At 44.1% G+C, this 19,634-nt stretch overlaps 1 protein-coding gene across 8 annotated transcripts in view; it reads right to left on the minus strand.

Moving 5' to 3' along the window:
* The window catches only part of TCF20 (transcription factor 20), a 128,945-nt gene that overhangs the window by 25,891 nt on the left and 83,420 nt on the right, over positions 1 to 19,634 (minus strand). For all 8 annotated transcript variants that reach the window (XR_003571366.1, XM_027885050.1, XM_027885055.1 and 5 more), the window contains one exon: positions 13,034 to 18,661. Coding sequence is in view for 7 of the 8 variants with exons in the window: in XM_027885050.1 (XP_027740851.1) it covers positions 13,034 to 18,625 (5,592 nt within the window). In the remaining variant the exon portion in view is untranslated. The remainder of the gene's footprint in view (positions 1 to 13,033; positions 18,662 to 19,634) is intronic.

Genomic DNA, 19,634 nt, shown 5'->3' on the forward strand with positions numbered 1-19,634 from the left:
ATAAACCACTGTGAAAGATCAAAGAGAAATTTCAATTTTTTTTTCACTTGAGGCAGAAATAGAAGGATACAGGTATTTTTGTTTTCTTTTTCTTTTACTCTACATAAACGCACCCTCTTTGCACTCCTTATTCCTTCATTTTCTGGAGGCTCTAGCCCGAAAGCAGAAGTGGAAGTCAGCACTAAAGTCTTCTTTGTTAGACAGCTTCAGAACAGACAACTCTTCTTCTGCCATTATCCTCGAAGATATTTGTCCAGGTAACTATTCACACCTCCTGCTCCCCAGGAAAGGGGAAAGTTTCTGCTTAGAAGAAGAGGATCATGTGGCATCACTAAAGAATCCTTACGTTCCCCAGTGATAACATGTGACACTTCAAAGCAGGAATAATTAAAGTATAAGAGTTAAGACTGCATTAAAATCTTGTAAAAGAGTTTTATGTACCTATAACATGAGTATTGGAATTTTCTAATCTAAATGATTTCCTAAAAAGAACATTAAAAAATAAAATAATGTCGTTTTTCTGGAAAGCACCGGTCATGAATTGTGCCAACCTTGAAATTTTAGTGATTCAATTTAACATGAAGAGTTAGTCCCCCAGAAAACACTTAACACTATAATGAATTTACATATGGTACCAGTACACTGCTGTTAGTACCTTCATAATTTTAACTTTCTACAAGAAAAGAGAAAGCTTACAGTAAAAGAATATGTAACAAAACATTTTTTAAATTTTTTTGGACCTGACTCTAAGTGATACATGAACAAACTTTAAATCTAGTTTCCCCCCATTACATCTATGTAACTAAAACATGAAACCTCACATCAGCTCCCTAATATTCCAATTTAACCAAGAAGAACTGACAACTTAAACATATACTGTACTTTCAATTTTCAAAGCACCCTAGAAATGGTCACAAAATAAGTGGTCTTAAAGTCTACTTTACAGAATAACTAAATGGCTTGTCAAAGGCCATGCAGTCAATTTTTGACAGCACAAGCACAAAGTGTGAGAAGTTCACAGCTCTCAAATCTGAACTCAAGTACATGAACTTGCCTTTTCCTCCCATGCCCACCCACCTTTTTTATTTTCCTTTTAAGTTTCACATTGAGCAGCAGTATCCTTCAGAGAAAGTCCCCATTTCAGAGATTCATGCCAGGACACCCTCCTCCTCCTTCCCCTCCCCTAGCAGTATGGCTTTTATGAAGCTGGTCAGTCGCCTTTAATCATCAGTAACTTTCTAAAACCTAGCAAGCATGAATTCTCAGTAAGAATAAAGGGGTTGGAGGCGCAAGAACAGCTGCAATTAACAGCAGTCTAGTGCAAAGTAACAACAAAACCATTTTGTGAAATGAGTAGCCATGGGAAAGAGACATACAGCAGAGTTTGGTCTCCTAAGCACAAATGAAAACATGCAAGAAGCTAGAAGTGGAGGAGGGGAGAAATCATTAGTAAGTGAAGACTGCAACCAGTTTTTAACATTAACCTTTAGTATTTTCTCAAACAAAAGGAAAGCTTATGACACAAGACAACAACCAGCTGGTTGAGATAAGACCTAAATGTATTTATGCTACAGTCAGTTGTGCAGCCAGGCCTCAGGAACACATACACAACCTATTTTTACCACTGGTAGCTCAGGTGGTGACAAACAGTGCAGCTGCAGCTCGCAGAGCCCTGAGTGGGCTGTGCGCCTCAGGACCCTCTCTGTGCCTTGAGCGGGGCTGGCCAAGTCCTTAAGCTTTACGACAGGTCCTACACTGCTGTGTCTCCTCTTACCAACAGTTCAGCAAGTCTGAAGACAGCTTAAGTAGATCTACACCACTGAAGTCACACCCCGAGCACTGTTAGAATTCTCAAACGAAACTGTAGCTACTCTAGTCCTTTTAACTCAAGGGAAATGACTGCTTCAGGCTACTCCAGCTGGCAAATAAGGCCAGCAGAGGGAGGGAGCATCCAGTCCCCCGTGCTTCTAAACTGTGCAATAATCCTCATACTAAAGAAAAACCCCTACCCTTTCATATGTCTAGACAACTAGATGGATGTACTTGCCATCAGTAATAAACACATCCATTTGAGAACTACCTTAGACAAACTTTAAAACAGCACCTTTTTTTGAATTTGCTACTTTGGATACTTAGTAATACCATTCTGGAAAAACCTTCTATCTGAAGTCATGATCTTGACCAGGCCACTCACTTCCAAATCATTTCAAGACATCAGTTTGTTCTTGCCCAACCCACTGCCTCCTCCTACACCTATCATTTCTCTGTATCTGCACTGACATGGAAAGTCAAGAGAGCTAGTCCAGCCAAAAAATTAGCTTGATATAAAAATGGAAATGGGGGGGTGGGGAGGAATTTTCTTGGTCAGATCAGCTACCTAACTTGTAGTCACAGAGCACTATTGCTGTCAGAAGGAGAGGCGTGGATGAGAAGAATGGCTTCTAACAACCCTAATTTAGCCTACATGAAACTATCACCATATTTCACCTTCACAACAGATTCCTCAGTGAAGCAGAAGTGGTTTACACGGGACATTCTTTCCTCTTTTAACAGCAAAGGAGCCTTGACCTTTTGCTATACTTCCACCTCCCTCTACCCTCATCCATTTCACCTCCCCCAGCCCTTGCCATGCACTCATCTTTCTCCTAATTTACCCCACTGCGGCACAAAGCAATCAAGGACTGCTATCACAGTAAAAATGGGAATTTCACCAGTTCGGGGGGAATTCTGAAGAAAGGGGTTTAGTTGTGGCAAGCAAAAGGACAAGACTATGAAACCCAGCATTACTGCGAGAGCAACTCAAAACTTCAAAGGGCCCCTTCAGGAAGAGGATTATGTTTGGTAACTCTCTGCACATGGGCTAATCCACAGCCACTCGCCGTGCCCTATGTCCAGGCTGTGCTGTTCTGTTCCATTTCCCATTCCCATCCCTCCTCCTGCCTTAATGCTGCAGCAGGAACAAGCTGATGAGGTCAGCTAACATCAGAATTCTCATTCCCATATTCCCCAAACAGCTCTGTGCCCACATCTCCAGCAACAGACCTTCTCCCTCAACATGGCTCAAGCCACTTAAGCTTGTCCATAGCTTTAGCAATACAAGACTGCTGTTAAATGCTAATTACTTACTAATGAAAACTAATCATCATGCAATTAAACTTTAATCACTAAGCAGCTGGCTGGGATCCAATCCTTAACAATGAAGGTTCATTAATAACTTTTTGCCAAAGTGCTCTGTCCATGAAGACTATCCTATACACAGAGTCCAGCTAAGTGTATGCAATTGCTTGAAAAATATTTCCTTTGCCAACAAAGAAAAACTACTCAGAGGCCAACAGGGTAAGAGTAGCATAGTTTAGATTAGCTAAAAAAGGATGGGGTTAAGATTTGGGAAAGTCAAAACTCTTTTCCTGGCTTCTTCCATAACCTCAGGCAAAATATGCTTCACAGAAAGAACCTCTCTTCTCCATTTCTTGTCTCTGCAGAGCAACATTCTTTCAGGAAAAAAACTAGTTACAATCTTGCTGTAGTTTCTAAAATTATTACACGAATACTCATCATACTTCAGTTTTATTTTTACTCATCTTTCTAAATCAAGGGAAATTAATCTACCCTCTTTCAGAACATATTTTTCTAATTAAAAAATATATTGAGGTTATATAACTAGGTTTATAATGGACAGATAGATGAAAATTTATTTTTGAAAAGAAGAAAGTTTAAAATCTGCTTTCTATAAAGCCACAAAGATGATCAGAGGACAGGAGCACCTCTCCTATGAAGACACACAGAGAGCTGGGGCTGTTCAGCCTGGAGAAAAGAAGGCTCCAGGGAAACCAAGACCTTACAGCCCCTTCCAGTACCTTAAAGGGACTTATAAAAAGTGATGGAGAGTGACTTTCTACATGGGCAGGTAGTGACAGAATAAGAGGGAACAGCTCTAGACTAAAGAAGGGAGACGTAGACTAGATGCTGGGAGGAAATTCTTTACTGTGAGGGTGAGGCATTGGAACGCTGTCCAGAGAGAAACTGTGGATGCCCCATTTGTGGAAAGAGTTCCAGACCAGGTTGGATGTGGCTTCGAGCAACCTGGTCTATTGGAAGGTGTCCCTGCCCATGGCGGGGGGGTTGGAACGAGATGATCTTTAAGGTCTCTTCCACCCCAAACTATCCTATGATTCCATGATTTTAAGGAATTCTCACACCACCATCACTAAGTGTCACAGTTCTGCCTGCATCATTCCTACCCCAGTCTGGCTACTGCACAAAGCATTACGTTTAGACAGCTTTGCAGTGTTTGGAGAGCTTTCCTTTATTACGAATGGTAGCACACTACTATTATAGTTGAAGTATTATTTTGACTTATTCACTGATCAAAGGATTTAGGATAATGCTTATTTTACAAATAAAATGGAAAAACTGAAGTTTTTTTTTATTTAAAAGGTCTTATAAAAGAGAATGCAATTCTAATAATCCATATTATATAAAAGAAAGTCATGAATTCTTACCTTCAGAAATTAACCTCTCATCAAACTGAATTACACAGACAAAAGATAAAAAAAGGAAATAACTTTTTTTTTCCAAAAATCAGGAAAAATATTTTTAAGTCTGCATTTTTGCATAGATGTAATCAAATACAGACCATTTTAAACACAGTGGCATGGAGCAGAACAAACTTATTTGTTAGTAGCACTATTCTAATGAAGCTAAGGGAATACAGCTCAAGTCACCAACATCTGGAATTAGTCTAAGTTTAAGAAAATTGGTTCAGCTTAGGTTGGCAAAACAAAATACCAATAGCACAACACCACTCCTCCAAAATTTTGGGGAATCGTAACAATATTTTTACCAGCACAGTTTAGAAAGATTCCAGCTAAAATGACATATAAATGGATTGCATTCCTCACTATTGAGTATTTAGCAAGAGTTTGGCATCTCTACAATAACAGGCAATTTAAATCTTAGAAAAAAAAGATTGTGCTTGTGGATAGCCAGTCAAAAACCTCTAAAGCTTTGTTGAGAAATCTCCTGCACAGAGAAGGCCCCATTCATATTTGGAAGAGCTTCTTCAAAATTAAGTTATTTAGTGTATTTTTAAATGAGAACTGTACATAAATTATGAGGATCCCTGATGCTTTACAGAAAAGCCACAATTGTGGAATGAGCAAGCTGCTTTTTACATACAAGTTTCCAGTGCTCCTGGCTACAACTAATAAAAGAGGGTAAACATTCAATTCTTTCCCAACACCCTATTGTCAGTAAATCTATTTTCTGCTTTCCTCACTCCACATCCAAGACAAGCAGTAAAATATAAAACCCCATACAAGCATAGACAAAATGCCTATACTTTCGGATACACCAATGACAAAGGAGTCTCCTAGTAAAGATTAACAGGAATCACTTCCCTGCCTACCCTTCATCTTCTGTCTCCATACAGAAGGGCTGATACTGGAGTCTTTCCTCTTACTAGTATCACCTTTACATTTGAGACCTCAACTAAGATGTGCTAAAATGTGCTTCCTGTCACCTACAAGCCATGATCACCAATGCACTGCACCAGATTTACCTGACTTCTACTCACAACAAAGTCAAAGAAAACCAACTTCATTTCACAAACGTAATTCCTGGTTTCCGATAATTAAAAACACTGAAATATTTGCATCAGAAACGTACATGTGGATTCCACCTGCTCACCTCTTTAGCATTTAAGGCTCACAATACTAATGCTCCTGCTCGCAATACTAAGAGCTCCCGTGAGCTACCAACTGCTGTAGGACTAGTGATTCACACTTCTAGGTCCCCACCAGAGGAAGGCAGTGAACGGAGACACAACCAGGTTCTCATCTCTGTGGCAGCACACTCTTACAGACCAGGAGTCATGAGAGCACAGAGCTTCAGTAGCGCAGCAGATGGCAATGCCTTTCTGAGAAAAACCAAATTCATTATTCAGCCTGTCTTTCAGAATTTCTTCTCCACCCAAAATTTCATGCTTCCTTATTTTTGTAACACTGCAGAAGAATATTAAAGATGCTGCCATTTCCTGAGGAATGAAAACGAATGTTACACTAGAGTGTGCACATTTCCAGCTCAGAGTACCAGGTATTTGGGCACAGTCTGTCAGCGAAAAACAGGAATTCAGCCAGTTTAGGGATAATTGCAAAAGGTGCCTCAAGATTCTGTGGCAGTTCTCATCTGCGGGGTTAAAGCATACTAAACGCTGTTGCCAGAGATAAAAACAAGCAGACAACTCTCTCAACACACCTCTTTTTCTAACCACTGCTAACAGGCAGATTTTAAATTCATTCCTGGTTTCCCTTTCCCCACTGTGAAAAATTAATAAGCTCCAGTGTCACTTCTTCCTACTCTGGAAATGTCTCCCTACTAGCAGCACAGATGTGGGTGTAAGAAACACAGGTGTTCCTTCCTGTGTTTGTCAGCCATGTCACCCTTGAAGCAGCAGATTATTTCAGCTGAGCCCTTACCTGATACAGAACTTTACTTCAGGGTTTTTTGCAGGTGGCAGGGGGAAGAAAAAATAGAAAAAAATACCATGTTCTGCACATTTTTCTTCTTTAAAAAGAGGGATGATGAATAAAAGCTTGACATTCATCTCCCAACACTATGAACCAGTAGTACCATAGGCCTAAAACACTTTCAAGTGTTGGTGTCACCTGGGCACAGATCTGTGTGACAGCTTACTTGCGCTAATGGTTATAATCACCCATGGAAAGACCCTTTCAGATGTAGCAAACACGGTTCAGAGGCTAAGCGGAGTCAGACGGCTGATCTGGCACAAAGATCCCCCACCCCAAGCTAGTCTTCTGATGGATTAGCTGGCTAAAAATCAACCCACTGTGCAAATGCACAGTTGGTACATCTAGCACAAGTGAAACAGTGGAAACAAGCAGCTTGCAGAGGATAAAGTAGGATCACTCCTCATGACAGCAACTCCCTCCTGGTCTGGCTTAGGGATAACAAAACCCACCTGTGCCAAATGAGGCGTTCAGAATAAACGGGTACCTTTATCCTGGTATGGTGCTACACTACTCAGGTTTCTGGGGCTAGAAACTGGCTTTGTTTTGCCAAAGGTAGCTAACCTTCCACAATTTTCTTAGCTCATACTGATTCCCTGGCTTAGGCATTTGATTAGCTACGCAGCTAGGAACCTTTTATAAGCAATTACTTACAGAGCGTGGGAGCGTTCTCGTTAGGTTTTGATTTCCCAAATTTGAGAATATAAATAGCTTAATTCCTAGTAATCCCTCTAGGCACCTTTCTTTACCCAATTTGCAGCTAGGGTCCAGAATGATAGAGGCAAACAAAAGAAACTGGTTCTATGAAAGCAACACAAAAATATCATAGAAAGGCAATCCTTATCTTCTCTATGGCACAGATTTCCACAGGTAAGACTCCTGACAGTTGATCTGCCACTGTATCTTAAGTGGTAAAGAACAACTTTGCTGTGTGAAACTAGCTGTTCTCAGTGAGATGTGGATAGCACATGCAAACCTACTTCTAACCCTACAACTAACAAAGATGCACTCAACATGAGCCAGAAGGCTGCCACTGCAATGACACGTGTTTAAGCTCTCAACTCCTGTAAGACCATACACGTTTTTTAAGAACTTTCACCAAAGTCAGACCTTCAAAACAGGCTTGGTAACAGCCCTAAAGCAGACAGATTGCTTCACTTCAGGTAAGCAGCAGGCTTTGCAAGATAACTCATGGAGAGCTGGACGGACAAAGTTCCAGATTGATGAGAGAAAGCCCAGAATTTCCTTCCCTTATACTGTAGGTCATAGGCAGATTTTAGCCTTCAACATTTGTTACTCTGAGGTTCACCTGACTGAAACCCAAGACGATCTTTTCAAATAGAATTAACAAAGGAAACAGGTCCCAAGGACTTCTGTCCATGTAAAAGGATTAAAAGATTTCTCAAGCTGTGAATGATGCAGAGGTTGAAGAGAAAAGCATTACATTTTTTAGACCTTTTAAAAGAGATCTTAAGAAGTGGGATAAACAAGCTTTTCTTTCACAGAGCACTCTTAGCAGGAACCTTTACCTTCAGCAAGTCAATTCTGACAACAGCAGGGGAGGAGGAGAAGCAGCAAACCCAAACAAACAAACAAACAACCCCCCAAAACACCAATCAGAAGTAAAATGTGTACTAGGCCAGAGTCTCTGTCTTAGAAAAAACCCATGTTTTATATAAAAAAATTTTAAGGAACAGCATACCACCTCCTAGGGAACAGTTTTTTAGAAAACAATAGCAGAACTATCTTGGATTCAACCTAACACAAAGAATGTTCTCTGCATTGTTCTTCACTTACAGCTTCTTATATTTAATACCGAGACTAAAGACCCATCAATTCCTTTTGAACATTAAATCTGCTGACAACTACCAAAATTTACCCATAATTTACCCATAATTTTGCCAGTTTCAAAGGTAACAAATATTCCAACTTTTTGGAATGGTTTGCACATCTGCTCTTCCACCACACTAACACTATTGAACTATGTGTCAGAGGCGGAAAAAAGAAAATGCAGTGGCAAGGCACAGAAGAGGGAAAGAAAAAGCATATGCAGCAAGCATAAGAAATCAGCTGTGTGAGCCAGAAGGCTTTCCTCAGGCAGTGCGGCAAGAGTCCTGGGCTCAAGAGAGCCTTTCCACTGCCTGGGGATGGCTTCCAGCAGGTACAGCTTTGAACATCCCGATGGCCATCTTGGTGCTGCACATAACCCTTGTCTAACTGATGTGGGGAGGATATGCTGCTTCCAGAGGAGAACTCAGCACAACAGTTTGCTATAACAAGATAAAAAAGTTAAGGAAAAAATAATGTTAGCAGAAAACCTGGATTACTGTTACGGATGTAATGCAGAAGAGCCCAGCATTCAGCTAGGAGGCTTGTTCCTGTGTTTGTATGAGACATAATACAGAGCTTAAACTGTGATGGGAGAGGTTGTCTCTGGCAAGGTGTGGGATGAGATGCAAAGGTTACAGGACAGGTTGCCAATGAGGGTGCTCTGCCAGGGACTGAAATGTGTTGGCCACACCGGATCACACTTGGAGTCTTACAGAGATGAGCCAGGGACTCCTGAGGTAACAGAAGCCAACAGGGAAACAGCAGTGAAATAGCCTGAAGGAATTAAGGGATGTTTCTCTAGGAAGGTGAAACTTGGTGGAACAAATCCTGTGACTGGAGTGCACATATCAATGGCTATGGGCTGTTCAGAAGAGACAGGGAAGGAAGAAGTGGAGGGGTTGCCCTCTACATGAAGAGGACTGACTGTGAAGAGCTGTCTCTGAAGAACAGCCACGAGCATGTTGAAAACCTGTGGGTAAAAATCAGAGACTGAGGCAACAAAGGGAATCTTGTGGTCCGAGTCTACCACAGGCTACTTGGTCAAGGGGAGCCTATTGACAAAGCCTTCCTGCTCCAACTGCAGGGGGCATCGTGCTTGCAGGCTCTTCCTGCCGGGGGACTTCCACCACATGGACATCTGCTGGAAAAGTAGCACAGCTAGCTGTAGGCAACGCAGGAGACTCCGGGAATGCACAGAGAATAACTTCATGAGCCAGGTGATAGCCCTACCAGACAGGACACAGTACTGGACTTGATGGTCACCAACGTAAGCGAACTAACTGGGGATGTGAAGACTGGAGACAGCCTGGGCTGCAGGGATCATGCACTGGTGGAGTCTGCAGTCCTAAGGAACTGAAGGAGTAAAGTTAGGTCCCTGAATTTCGGGAAAGCAAACTTCCAGCTCTTCAAGGAGACAGTCAACAGGATCCCTTGGAAGACTGCTCTCAGGGACAAGAGGGTGGAAATGAGCTGTCAGATCTTTAAGGAAGTCTTCCATAGAGTACAAGAGCTAGAAATCCCCAGCAGCAAGAAATCAGGCATGGAAGGCAAGAAACTGGCACGGCTGAGTAGGGAACTGCTGGTTGTACCCCCTCTGATAACCAACCCTGTTGAACAGGTAACAACAGACAAGGAGAAAGCTCAGGTACTTAAGTTTTTTACCTCAGTCTTCAGTGGCAACCTCCCTTCCCACACCTCTTGAGTGGATGGAGGACAGGATGAGGACGGGGGAGCAAAGCCCCTCCCATTCTGTAAGAGAAGATCAGGTTCATAACCACCGGAGGAACCTGAATGCTCAGAAGCCTATGGGACCTCCTAAGATGGATCTCAGATTCCTGAGAGATTTTGCTGATGTAGTTGCCAAGCTACTCTCTATGATATTTGAAAACTCATGGCAGTCAGGTGAAGTCCCAGGTGACTGGAAAATGGGAAACACATCTTTAAAAAGGGTAAAAAGGGGAACTCTGGGAACTACCAGCCTGTCAGCCTCCCCTCTGTGCCTGGGAAGGTCTTGGAACAGATCCTCCTAGAAGCTATACTAAGACACATGGATGCACACACAAGACAACGGTCTCTAACTCTGAAAGTCCAGTCTTATAACTAGGTTAAAAATGGACCTAGAGAGAACAATGGAGAACATTAAAAGGCTACATATTACTTCTCATGCACAAAAAGTAAGAAGAGTTAGGAAGAAATAATTTTAAAATCAAATGAGATTGTGAACCTGAGTGACATGAAAATCAGAACAAGATGGCAAACAATGGATTAAAGATGATGTACATTAAAAGCCTTATTTTAAATGGAAAGTCTGAGAACTCTCTATGAATTAAATAACAATTTTTAAATTCGTGCCAGAAGAACATGAATCTGGAGCAAAAACGGAAGCTCTACATGACTCTGGAAGAAAGTGATTGAGTTACCAAAAACTACTCAAAAGCATGGTATTTCAGGATAAAGGGAAGGAAAGAACAAGCAAAACTTCAGTGAACTCCACAGAAAAAGCCTGAAGTAACGAACAACACCCTCAGCAAAATACAGTGGAAAAGCAAGGAGGTAATCAAAAGCAGACACAGATGGAAAACAAAGGTGGAACAACATTTCAAAAGCAGCATAGCTGATAGTGACAACGTAGTTGACAGAGAAAAGGAAAATGAAGTACTGGACCTGAACCTTAGCTGGGAAGAGATCACCTTAAGCACTGATTACAATTGTAGCAGAGCACAACTGAAGCCACAGTGGAGGACAAGAGCCCTGCACAATGCACTGAAAGAATTTTGAGATGAAAAAAGAGAAAGGAAATTAAGAGGTAGTTGCAAAAGCAAGAGAGGTCACAGGCATTTTGTACACTTCTTTTTTTGAAAAAAATGAGAAACATGTCTACAAGTATTGTGAGGGAAAAGACAGGAGTTGAGCAAGTGATTAAAGGGAAGAGGTAGAGGAAAAAAAAGTAAGTCATCAAGATCCCATGCAAAGAAAGAAGTAGATGTCGAACAACATGCAAACCCCATATAAAAATGTGGATAACGGGCTACTATTTAAAAAGTTTGATTAGAGCCTCTGAGCACAGCATGTTTCTGCTGGGCTTATGTCCTTTGCAGGTACAGGAACACAAGAAGGTTCTCTGGAGGGCAACTCAAGCAGTTCAAGAACCTGCAGACAAGGCATTTGCTATTGGGAAAACTAGCATCATAAATGAAAGACAATCCTAAAAACAGTAAATAGGGAAAATCAGGCTGAAGAGATCCAAATTCAAAATACTGGTGAACTACAAGACATATGAAAGCATGGCCACATTGCAAGTAGAATCCAAATGGTAGTGGATATTCCAAAAGAAACCTTGCAATTACCAGAGATAAGAAATTCAGCATTTGGATCAGAACAAGCACGCAGACATGGCTCGATGAAAACCAAATGAAATTAACTGACTATGTTTAATGAGAGGCTAGAAACAAGAATGCAAGCCAAATCAAGTTAGGGCAAAGAAGCATGTAATTACTGTCAAAGAACGTTCAGAACAAGCCAGGAATCAAACTTAAAGAGGAAAAAGCTCATGGGGAGGAAACAAGCATGCTGTATGTAACGATATAGAGGAAAGAAGATAAAAACTGGATCCCAACACTGTTCAGAAAAGGAAGAATGTGAAGGCCATAGGAAAAAGTTGTCTCCTGTCTCTTCAGTGGTCTGACCCAGGACAGAGCACAATACAAAAAAGATAACCATCAATAAAGGGATGAACGATACTGATGATGGCAAAGCAAGCCACCCAACTGTGGTTTTAAAGCATCAGCTTCTGCCTCGGAAAATCAAGAACAGTGAGCAGCTCCATCCACAACCAGGTGGTTGTGAGTAAAGTTCTTCCTTTGTGCCTGCTTTAATTTTACCTGCATCTTCTCATTCCTTGTATACTCGCATTCTGGTCAATCATCAGTATCATTCGTGGTATAATCAACACTGAATTCATCAATCCTAAACCCACCCACATTTCACTCAACGCTTACAGACTCTGTGCAATTCTACTCTAGCCACCTTACTTTGTAAGGGCTGTAAATTCTCCTACAGCTGCGTAATATGTATGACAGATGCAGAGTAACTGACATTGGAAGGCATCCCTGCTGAAAGCAGAGCCAACTTCGAAGCTAGATCCAACTTCAGATGTAAAGTGTGTTGTTTAGGGCCTTGCCTAGTCAAATTTGTGCATCTCCGAAACCAGGAAATTTCACATCTTTTCTGTCATTTCTCCTCCCTCAAACCAATGTGTGACCACTGAAATTTTTTGCCTAACTGAAATGGAATTTTCTTTGCTGCAATTTGTGTCTGCTGCCACTTGTCCTTTCAGTGTATGACTCCAAGAAGACCCCTACAGAATATCAAATATCTATCGGGATAGAATAAGGAGTGGAAAAAAGATCACTGCAGCCACGAGAAAGCCTTTGGACATGTAGAACTCTAACTAGGTAATGAGCATCCAGCTTTTTGATGTCCAAAAGATCTGTCTGATGAGGTGAGCCAGAGATCTAAAGGAGGCCATCAAAAGGACATGACTAGAGACTTATTAAGGATAAAAAAATTATTGTTTCAGACATGAGAGAAGAGCAAGGAAAAATGGTATTCCAAAATGGTGTATATACATTGCAAATGAAAGAAAATAATTCTATATAGCAAGGTCAGGTACTCACCATCTCTCTTGCAATCTCCACAGCTTCCTGCAGCCCATAGAGCCTGCCACAGACCAGGTAGATCCCATTGGCCCAGAGAATACAACCCTCATGGACCCAAAATTCATTGCTGTCAAGAGGTAGTTCAGGAATTTGTAACTCCAGCTCAGTGCCACCTTCCGAAGTGGGCATAGAGGGTTTTGAGTCCAAAGGAGTCTTTTCACCACCACTGCCACCGTCAGTGGTTGCTTTTTTACAAGAAGCTCCCCTTGAAAGTGACCGAGAGGCTCCGCTACAGTCCTCAGAGCGGTGCCGCCTCTTAAAGCGGGGATGAGCAGCGAGGCTTCTTTGTTCCTTCTGTTGTTGCTGTTCCTCCTCCTCTTCCGTATCTGTCTTGGAACCATTAGAAGCACTTTTGTGCCGTACCTTGACCTTGCTCTGCATTTCTGTGGCCCTCTTTGGAGGCGGGTTCTTGGGCAAGGTAGCTGCGTAATCCTGGGGGTAGAAAGGACCAAAGAGGTCACCCATGTTACGATAGCTGGCCCATTTGCCACACAGGCAGCAAACCAGGTGCCCTAAGACAGAAGACTCTGTTACTACAGGGCCTTGCAGCATGAAAGTTGAGGTGGGCAGCGCTTTGCTCTCCGCATTGCTAGGAGGGGGTGTTGAAGACCTCTGTCCTTTCCGACCCCTCACCAATTTGTTCTGCTCCTCTTCCTCCGCGTTTATGATTGTGCACACAGCGCCTAATTCACACTTGTTTACCACATGAATATAAGGGAAAAAGGACTTATTCTTGGAGTCAGTTTTATCTACAGACTGGGTAGCGTATTTAAGCTTGATCTCCGGTTCTTGAGGCTCCACAATGGGAGCAGCCCGTCTAGGCTTCCGCTTCCGTGGCTGTGCAGCAGGTTTTCGCCTCTCCCTCCTTTGCCTCTTGGGCTTTGGCTCGCCAGCGCTCGCCCCCTCCGCAGACTGTGCCGGTGCTGGTGGGGGCGGTGGGGGCGGGGGCAGCTGCTGTTGCTGCTGTTGCTGCTGCTTCTTCTGCTTGTTCACGCTCCCGATTGGCCTCCCCTTTTTCTTTCCAGAGGGGAAATATCCCTTTGGAGGGAAACCATCTGGCTTGGGTGAAATGTTTGTCACCTCTCCATCTTTTTCCTCAGGCTTTGGATTTGGTTCAGAAATAAACACACTGGAAGGGGAAATTGTTTTTGGATCAGAAAAGGTCAGAGTTCCAGCTCCACTTACAGATCCATCAGACCTTCCCTGACCACTTGACTTCTGAGAAGGTGGTGGTGCTGCACTGGATCCTGCTCCTTCTTTACCAACACTCGCAGCTTCAGGGACCTCTTTTTTGTTTTTATCCTCCTCACTGCTTTGCCACTCTTCTGAAGATCTTGGAAGAGGTTTTTCACCAGTTGTATCCTGGCTTGCCGGCCCCACTTGATCTGACATCTCTCCTTTTCTCTTCTCAGCCTCTGGTCCATGTCCAGCCACATTTCCTCCTTCAGGTCCACTCTTAAGGGACAGGATGTCATCAAGCGTGACAGTATCTGGGCCAGTTTCAGCACTGTTGGTAGAAACACTTCTCCTAATATTGGGAGATGTAATTTTTTGAACAATAGCTTCCAGTTTTAATCCTCGCCCCTTTCTTGGGGGCAATATTTTGGTCTTAGCCGGGCTTGTGAGGGAAACAGCAGGACAATTCCTATTATCGGGACTTGGCAGGTCCTTGAAGGAATCTCCCTTTGCAACTGACTTGCCAACATCTTGGCTTTGAGATGAATGGGCATAGGAGTTGTACGTTTTATCAGCTCCTTCTTTTGCTGAAGGCATCAGTCGCCCTCTATCTTCACTGCCACTGTTCTTCATATCATGTGGCTGTCTTTTGGTAGGGATAGGTGAGATGAAAGAACGGACTCTCCTCCTCATAATTAATGGATTTTGAGGAGACTGGTCTTCCTGGCCAGGGAGCCTGAGCATAGCATTGCTAGGCTTGGGCAAATCTGCAGATTCCTCTCGTCGATGCCCATCGCTTTCTTGAGGGCAAAATCTTTTTTGGTTGGCGGCTCCGAGAGGGCCGCTGCTTTTGGCAGGAGAAGTTTGCCGAGAGAGGTCCCAACCAGATTCGTGATGCTGCAACTTCTGGTTGCCGTGTTTCAGTTCGGCACATTTGCTCTGAGTACCATCACTCCCCATAACACAGCGCCCAGCTTCCTGGCTTCCAGTGTCATGGTAGGAGCTACCTTGAAGGTACATCATTCCATCCTTGTCATTTTTTAAAGGACTCCTTACTCGTTCCAGAAACTGCTGTTGTCTTGGGCTCTTCCTTGCCCCTTCCTGCCTGTGCTGAGCTGCAGCAATCACACCCTGAGCAGTGCTGCTCGCCCAATCTTTGTATTCTTCTTGCTGCTGCTGGTATAACTGTCTCTTGTAATGATACTGGGAATTCAAACTCTGGTTGGGGTCACCAAAAGCGTGAGGCCTAGCATTTGTGTGATATGCTGAAGCCAGAGATGGGCCTTCTGAATTCTGAGGGTAAACAGAATGCAAGGAACCCCGGCTAACTCTTTCAGACAGTGTCATGTGTGGGTTCATGTGATGCAGATCTGTCCCTGGGCCTCTGCTTCTGCCTGGTGACATTTTCAGCTTATCAGCAAGATCCTGATATTGAGAGGGTGATTTACCCCTTCCAGTTCTGCCAGGTGCTCGTCTCATCTGTGTCGATCTGCTGTCCTGCTGGGGAATGTAATCTGGAGCAGCATCGGAGACTGCAGCTCCAGGGCTGGCGTTGCCTCGGAAAGATTCATGCTTGATGCCAGCAGGATGACAGTGGTCTCCCATTTTTTTATTATTGAGACCAGCAGAGCTCTTTGACTGTTCAAAATCTTCTTCTTTTATTTGCCCACTGTGAGCTTTCATCTTTGTTTCCATGGATACTAAACCACCAGGGAGTATTACTGACTGGCTCAAGCCAGGGGCAAGACGTTCACTCCTTCCGCTTCTGGCCTCGGGACCCATGTGCCCCATGGGGTGAGGGCCAGGATCTCTTACAAGTTGCCTTAATGGAGATATGTCACAGATCACTGATCTCCTCTCTGAGAGCGCTCCCCCTTCATGGGCAGAAGACTGAGATTCCACATCAAACTTTCTAGCAATCGGATAATCACCTAAATTTATCTGCTTCATATCTGGAGCTGCACTGCCAGACTTCCTGTCCCAGGGACCCCAGTGAGGGCCCTCCAGGAGAGACCCCATGCTTTTGTTTAAGAGGCCTCTATTGGTCAGTTCATTGGTTTGACTAATTAAAACATTGGGCCTCATGGCTCCCTCCAAACTCCCAGCCATCCCAGAATGCTCCTGTGTGTTCCTAGAATACCTTCTGTCTGGATGATGGTGGTACCCCTGTAAAACCTCCTGTAGGAGGCTAGGAAACTTCTCATTCCGGCCTTTGCGCTCACTGTGCCCTGGAAAATCCCCCTTTTCCTGACCAGAAGGATACTGTGGAAAGCCACCAATATTTCTCTGTATACCAGCTGCTATATTATCCTTGTAGCTGTACCTTAAACTGCCAGGAGACTTGGAAGATTCTGTTCTTGCAGGAAAATTTGGCCCAACAACTGCATGACTAGGCTGGCTGTTCCCCTCTCCATTATGGTTAGTGTTATCTCCACTTTTGCTCCCTTTACTTCCCCCTTGAGTTTCTGGCTGCGTCCCTGCGTGCCCGGCTTCTTTTGTTCCACTAGCACTAGCTGGCGCCTGAGTGGCTGCGGAAGCATCATCTTGTGCAGGTTTATCTTGTCCACCTGACTTTTCTACTCTTCCTGTCATGGCTTCCCGGGAGACAATCACCCCAACTGCCTTTTCATTCACTTTTGGGGCATTTTCCACAGCCACCACAGCTTCCTTCCCATCAGGGGAGGCCACATCTTCCCTAGCCGCAGGGCTGCTGCTGAGTTTTGATGGCTCATTCTGAGAGCCTTGTGCTGGTGAGGAGTTGGGTCTCTCTAAATTACCCCCTTTGTAAGTGGTGTCTGAGCTGGTGCTCTGGCCACTCAGCTGTCTCACCCTTTCCCCCTGATCCTCTGAACTACTAGAACAGCCACCGTCAAGGGACTCTGCCATGGGAGACTTGAGTTGCTCCTCTGCCTGGGAGGAGCCTTCTGAGTTGGTGCAGCTGTCAGCCTTCTTCGAAGAGGATGATCTTTTGGAACTTTTTTTCTGAGGTGCCAAGGCATCCGAGAGCAACATGTGCTGGACTGTGTTGGGCAGATTGGCCACTTGAGAACTCAGAGCACTCAGGCTGCTCAGCCCTGGATCTGTGAGCCTTTTTTCCTGCAGTCCTTCCAGCCCAAACCCCTTGAATCCACCTGCATGAGCATTGGGGCTTGGCATCATAGATGGTGTAGGACTAAGCTGAGGCATCATCTGCAGGATTCGGTTTCTGGAACCCATGGACATGTTGCCTTGCCCACACTGGAGATTTTCTCCACCTGGCATGAGTGGAGAAGGGGTAGAGCTGCAGCTTGGAGACTGAACTACAGATGCAGCAGGAGATGGATTAGAGATTGGACTGAAGTTTTGGTGGAACTGCATCGGTGACCTTACAGGAACTTCAGTCTGGCTGTACTGTCCTACTTGGCTTTGAAGAGAGAGCTTGGTGGCAGTGTTTGAATACTGCATTACGTGCTGAGGTGGGTGCTGTTGCTGCTGCCCCTGCTGCCCACTTTGGGGCAGCTTAGACTGCTCAAAGCTTTTCATCGGCTGAGTCTGAAAGCTGTAGTTTGACTGGGTCCCATAGGCCTGTGCATTGGAGCCCACAGCGTGGCCTTCGTACTGCGACCCAGAATTCACGTTGTAGCTTCCGTCATAATTCTGTCCTGACTGGCCAAAACGCTGTGGGGAGGGGAAAGAGGAGGAGGAGGATGACGAAGGTGGTTGATAGTGTTGGCTGAACTGACCCACTCGTAACTGGTAGCCAGAAGCAGAGGAAGGCAAGGTGGATGGACGCTGCATTGGCTGCATGTGTGAGGTGCTAGAAGCAGACTGACTGGAAGCCTGGGGTAAAGGCTGATGAGACTGATAGATCTGCTGTCTCAGCTGCTGCACCTGCTGCTGCTGGCTAGAAGCCTGCTGCTGATACTGGGCACTCCCTGGAGAAAAAGGACCAGTATAATCCTGTTGGTAGTGGGATACACCCCCAAGGGTTGAATGCTGTGTTTGAAACTGGCCCACATGTCCCTCACTCCCATACTGACTCCCAAAGCTACTCCCTTGAGGGGGCCCATAGCTCTGTACTGGTCCAGAAGGCCTGCGCTGAGGTGGCTGCTGCCCTCCTGACACCACTGGATCTTTGTTGGCAGCCATATAGTAAAACTCTCCTGCTTCTTTTCTGAAACCTTGGTAGCTCTGATGGCCAGAGCTCTCACCAGGCATTGCTGTAGAGGCTCCTGCTGCTCCACGACGTCCACTACCAGCACCCCCTCCAAAGCTCTGGAACATCTGGGCCTGCTGGCGAGGGCTGAACTCTTCCAGTCGGGATGAACCGTGCACTTCCTGCGGGTAGCTCTGCTGGTTTCCGTGATAACTACTTTGCTCCCGAAAGGACTGCATGCTGTTCAGCAGCAGAGCAGCAGCTCAAAAGCCCTCCTAAATGGGGAAAAAAAGAGAGAGCGAAAAAAAAGGTTTAAGATCTACATTCCCCAGTCACACCAGTACCCCTGCTCAATTTCACGGTTTAACAGTAATTAAAGTTTAGCGTTTGTCTCCTACTTTCTGCTACATCAATGTTCAAACCCTCTTCTTGCAATCTGCCAAGTTTCTAGGTAGTGCAATAAGAGGAATCACTAATTTTCAAAAAAATAAAGGCCAGTAGCCTATTACCAGCTGGAGTGCATTTTCAGCATTAATTTCTCTAAAGTCATTTACTAACTGGGTGTGTTTATGTGCCCCTGAAGAGAGAAACTTCCAACAAATTTGCAAAGCAAAGGAGAACAATCCTTACCCTCCAGCTATTCACTATGGCTAAAACTGGAAGTAATCAAATACTTCACTACCATGCTTAAAGATGCAACAAGAACCCTGCAACACTCTCAAATGACACTTGGATTTCCCATAGGAATGATTTCCGAGGCCCATGTTTCATGCTGGGAAAGATCTCTATTAGCAAACACTCAAGATACAATTGACTAAAGCTCAAACCAAGGTACCCCGATGAAAGGAGCTACAGGGACCTGTGAAAGTACTGGCACCAGCATACTCAGTGCTCAGTTCCCGAGTACTCCAGTGACACTCCTAGGTGAAAACCAACACAGCAAGAGAACACATTGCATTTCCCACCCCATCTGCTTTGCTTTAAAAGATAGAAAGTTGGAACAAGTCCACCCTGTTTGAGCAAAACAGTCTACAACTTCATCCCTTAGGACTTTCACATTACCTTGAATGAAACTTTACTGAAAACATTTGTCAGTCAGAATATATATTTTGGAATATCACGTATGATCATCTACATTTACATTATCAACTCCTAAGTAAACGCACTTCAGGAAGGCTCTCCTATGTATTTCAATCTATTATGCCATGTGTGGAATCATGACTCACCCTCAAGGACCAGACCACAGCT

The sequence above is a fragment of the Empidonax traillii genome, unplaced genomic scaffold (assembly GCF_003031625.1).
Source record: "Empidonax traillii isolate 1590-97213 ecotype Southwest subspecies unplaced genomic scaffold, ASM303162v1 scaffold159:size1039807, whole genome shotgun sequence".
NCBI lineage: Eukaryota > Metazoa > Chordata > Aves > Passeriformes > Tyrannidae > Empidonax > Empidonax traillii.